The sequence below is a fragment of the Asterias rubens genome, chromosome 2, assembly GCF_902459465.1.
Source record: "Asterias rubens chromosome 2, eAstRub1.3, whole genome shotgun sequence".
NCBI lineage: Eukaryota > Metazoa > Echinodermata > Asteroidea > Forcipulatida > Asteriidae > Asterias > Asterias rubens.
The window spans coordinates 3185597-3190533 of NC_047063.1; the positions used below are offsets into that span (position 1 = coordinate 3185597).

The following is a 4937-nucleotide window of genomic DNA, read 5'->3' on the forward strand; positions in this document are numbered from 1 at the left end:
ACAACCGACATAAACAAAAATTAACGACAATTCAATTGGTTTATACTGCCAAAAACTCCAAACAAACAAAATTAATGTTCAACAAATCCGTTTTCTTTATTCGGTTTAGTTTTTTTTTGGTATGGCCGAGTTATGATTAATGAGGTAGACCACCTACTAAGCGTGGCACAATTCCTTATCGCAGTTTTCTAGGCAAAGAATGGAATGATCACATAATTATCCATAACTGAATATTAATAATCATATCACTATTAAACACTGCAATTGTTATTTTTTTTCCCGTGTGATATAAATACTTCTCCCTAGAACATCACAGGATTAATTTTAGTCAGAGATCTGCAAAGCCTATCGTATACAAAAATAAATAAATAAATAAATAAATAAACCAGCATGGAAAGCTATACGTTGTTTTATATATTAAATTTTTTTTTTTCATGTTAATTAACATCATTATTGTTATCTTTTTTGAAATCCGGCAGCATTCGTTTTCTTTCTTCGACCAATCCATACAAATCAGAATTTACTGAAAGTGCAATAATTAATGGAAACTTTTCTTCTTAGGCCAAGTAAAACAAAATACCAGTTGATCGTCCGGGTTTTTCAAAAAAAGAAAAGAATGGGGGCCATTTTATTTAGTTTTTCAAAGGTGGCCGCCAAGGATTTTACACTCAAGATGGCCACCAGTCCTCAGTTTAAAGTCACCACTTATAAGATAAGCAATTATAATGAGAAATACACAGACAATTAATTGTCTTTTGGGGACCAACAATTTAAACAGAATATAAAAGGAAATTTGTTACTAAATATGATGCAGCCCAACAAAAGGATGAGAGAGAGAACGACCAACTGTAATTTGTATTTATTTGGCCTTATCTGTTAGTGTATTAATCAATGGCAGAAAAATGGTTAAGGCATGTCAAAAAAACATGTCCTCACACGGTAACGCTTCATAGCTATAGCCAGAAATAAAAAACTGCTAGAGTAGAAACCCAGAGAACAGTATTGGCGAAGGTGTGTAAGAAACACCACCGTCATCCACCTTTCCCGGGAAGGAGATTCGCTGTCCATTCTTCACCAGCTTGACCTCATCGTCTTCATCGAGGTCAACCACCACGGTGGTACCCGCGTACTGGACCGTCAAGTCACCTGAATTCTTGGAAGACACGGTTGCCTTGATGGCGGTGTTTACCAACATGTTCACGGTGATCACGTTCGTCCTGGTGTTGGGGAAGGAGTACATGAAGACGTAGATGCCGGGAATTTTGGCCTTGAAGATGCCCGTTGTTCCGTCAAAATCACCGTTTAGGTCCAACACTGTCGTGGGGAATGCAATGTCCTTACCCGAACCAGAGGGCACTTCGGTGGGACGTTGAGCCGAAAATGCAGACTGTCTTACGATGAGAGGTGAACAGAGGCATCGATCTACAACAAAAAATACGGTGGAGAGGTTTAATATTAAAGGAACTGTGGACACTTTATTCATAATTATTGTTAGCAGAACGTGGCAGAAGAATGAGTGGGAGTGGCAGGACCAGTGGCAGAAGAAAAAGTGACATGAATGAGTGCCAGAACGGGTGGTAGAATGGGTTCTGCAAAAGAATGAGTGTCAGTTTGGCAGAAGAATGAGTGGCAGAATGGGTGGCATAATGAGTGGCAGAATGAGTGGCAGAATGGGTGGCAGATTGAGTGGCAGAAGAATGATTGGCAGAATATGTAGCAGATTGAGTGGAAGATTGAGTGGCAGAAAAAATGAGTGGCAGAAGGCGAATAATGAGTGGCAGAAGAGTGGCTAAGAATGAGTGGCGGAAAATAGAGTGACAATTATTACAAAAAATATGGAAGAAGAATGAGTTGGGGGAAGACAAAGACACGGGGCAGGAATCAGTGACAGATTCATCCAGTTCTTTACTTACGGTACAAGTTGAATCCACTGAATATCACAGGGCTCTCCAGACTGGCATCTGGCACGATGGGTACCGCAGGGGGTTGAGCGTAGGTCGACACATACACTTTATCCCCTTGGTCTAAGTCAACCACAGTGTGTGCAAAAGCCGGGCCATTCACCGTCAAGCGAAATAGCACTTCCACTGCAACCCCCTCTTTGATGAGTTTGTAATGTGTCACTTTGCTCTTCCCTCTGACATTCTTTCCAGCCGTGAATGTGAAGACGTAAGTACCGGGGATTGGAGCGGTGAAGAGCTCCGTCTGGGCGTTCCTGTCGAGCAGGGGTTGGACGTCTGCGTCTGCCGGGTCGAGTGGATAAGTCGTAGGGTTGTTTGCTACGTTCACGTATGTGAACGCCGCATCTTTGTGGAATGTTGACAGGCACCGGCAGGGGTGTGAGGCGTAAAGCATGTATATTATGGTCACAACCAACATATCCATCATCGCCCCTCCTCCAGTCTTCTGACCCGTCATACTGAAATAATCTGCAAAGGCGAAAGAAGAGAAACAAATTACTGAAACTAAGCTGGCGGGTACGAACGATGTGTAAATCTCTTCGAGCAGAGTGTAAAAAGTCGAGACCACACCGGCACTTTTCTGTTTATCCACACCATGCATAGCTGAAATCAATACATTTTTTTTTTCGTTTTTTTTTTTTTTTTTTTTTTAGTTTTAGATACTGCTGAGCGAGAAAAAACGTGTTTACTTCCACGATTCGGTTTTGAGTCAGTGTGTTTTTATTTTCACTACAAACACATACGAAGAAAATGTGAAGTTTCAATCATTTGAAGAGATTACAAAATCTGTGTAAACTCACCACAAGTTTCCAAGTTGCATTTGTGCAAACAGAATATAGAATCTCAATTTTTTTATTTTGCCACGAGCATCTATGACACACCCAGTTTGGTACACCTCCACTGGTTAACTGACTACAACCTGCAGAGATGCGCTGAGCAGCTCATGTATGAAATTTACTACCCCCCCCCCCGCCCTGCCCCCCCCCCCGGCCTGTTGCTCTTTGTAATTCATTATGTAATAGAAACATACCTTTGAGGAGATGTCAATACTGGAATGTCACGTATGTGTTGTTCACTGGAAAAAAACAAACGATTTTAAATCGGGGGAAAAAAACCACTGAACAAACCGAACTGACTCACGGTGAATATTAAATGACTTGGGGTTGAAGATGGCATTGACTAGAGCGGGATTCGAATTTCCTCTGGACTAAATAATCCCCAAATAAAATTCACACCAATGTATAAACCAAAATGAGTTTCCTATTGGACTGTGTTTGGATTGGATTGATTTATTTCCAGTTCAGAATCGTTATTTCAATAGCAAGGCCCAACCAACTCACACAAAATGCTTTTTTCAGACCAATTATTATTTAATTTTCATTAAAGGCAAAGTAGCCTATCCTTTGGTTTTTTATGTAGATAATCATACTTTATAAACCTGTGAAAACTTCATTTGAAAAGGTGGTAGCGATTTTTGAAATATCGCCGAAAGTCCTCAATTGGAATACATAACCTGTTAAACGTATCATACAGTAACGTTTCTCAGATTCAAACTTGTGTGATTATTTTGCCTTGAACACATAAGGCCTAGGAATGCTTTACACTTTTGAAAAATGCTGTACTTCCAACCATGGAGGAAGGAAGATAAGGAGCTCGAACGACCCACAAAACCGCAGAGTAACAAACGAATACTCTGACAATGCCCCTGTCTGACCAGTGGAAAAAGATAGGAGACCTCCAGCTGGACGGCCGATTAACGAGTAGGATTAAATCTCTTTGTACAGAACGTGCGGTACCGCCGCTTTGCACCGTTGCCTTCGTGTAAAGTTGAATCTTTGGAGACAAGAATTGTGAATCACGTTTTCATATACAGTTTGTGGTGTTTCACGGAAACATCATGGCATATTTTTACATTTTTTGTGACTTTCCGGTCACTAGCGGTGATTCAAAATTTGGGTATTAGCACACGAGGGTGGTTGGTATTCAATTGGAGCACAAGTGTACACAATTTTTATCAGGTCTCAAAAAATGTGTTTTTCTGTATTATATCCATACGACATACGACACCATAGTTGAGTGAAGAACCAAGTGCGCACGCGCAAACTCACATACGCCAGGTCGCCCATTGTCTGTGTAAGGTATGTAGGTGATTACGAGGTGTCGTTAAACGACCGCGGTACCACGGGTTCGACTTTTGAAGTCCCTTCGTTCGAGCTCCTTCTCTTCCTTCCTCCATGTTCCAACCAAAGTAACATTGTCATCAATTAGGGGTGATTTCCGTACGTATCCCCTTTGGAAAGAACATTAAGGCTTTTTTTGTTAGTCTATTGGTGAAAAACACGTCTCTAAGAAGAACTTTTTTCACCGAAAATCGAGGTGATTTTTTACTTCGAAGACTCACAGAACCAGTAGATTTGAAGCTTGAAAATTTACGAGGATTATAATGTATTGATCTTTATTAGCTCTTTAAAAATAAAAGCAAAGTTTTAAAAAAATATATGAATTTTTGGTTGTTTCATAATATTTAGCACAAAATTTGATCTGACCATGGAGCAATAAACAATTTTGCTTCATGAGCCGACCCTCTGATCCGACCTGCTACTCAATCCACTGTTGTGGCAAGCCGGGATGATCCTCAAAATGTTTGACCAATAATCTAATCCCATCACAATAGACCGTTGTATGCAAATAATGGGAGACCACAAAATTGAAATAGCGCCCTCTTGCTATAGCTGGTACCCGGGGTATGCTGTTCAGAGGATAAGGACGCCAATGGTTGCCAGTGAAATTGGATGAAGGTTATTTACATGACATTGAAATAGCGTGCGTCCATGGAGATAAACAACATGGGGATTGGCTAGCGCTGAAGGTATGTTCGCTCATTGTTGCTAATTGTAATCACAAATAAACCATTATAAGTGAACTAGAACCGCGCTGTAAATTAATTAAATTATAATGATGTAGAAGGCAGGAAAA

At 40.5% G+C, this 4937-nt stretch overlaps 1 protein-coding gene across 1 annotated transcript; it reads right to left on the bottom strand.

The window, feature by feature from the left end:
• Nucleotides 1-60: 60 nt before the first annotated feature.
• LOC117307118 (complement C1q tumor necrosis factor-related protein 4-like) lies at nucleotides 61-2865 on the bottom strand. The gene is made up of 3 exons (XM_033791777.1): nucleotides 2762-2865; nucleotides 1914-2429; nucleotides 61-1422 (listed from the first exon to the last, which is right to left on the bottom strand). Exons 2-3 carry the CDS (start codon nucleotides 2416-2418, stop codon nucleotides 977-979), a joined length of 951 nt encoding a protein of 316 aa, XP_033647668.1. The 5' UTR covers nucleotides 2419-2429; nucleotides 2762-2865; the 3' UTR covers nucleotides 61-976.
• Between the last annotated feature and the right edge of the window lie 2072 nt (nucleotides 2866-4937).

Bases quoted from the DNA above. Each gene is read 5' to 3' on its own strand.
- LOC117307118 (XM_033791777.1), bottom strand. From the start codon at position 2,418: ATGACGGGTCAGAAGACTGGAGGAGGGGCGATGATGGATATGTTGGTT. The intron at 1,423-1,913 runs GTAAGTAAAGAA...TTTTTGTTGTAG, and splicing joins CAGTGGATTCAACTTGTACC to ATCGATGCCTCTGTTCACCT.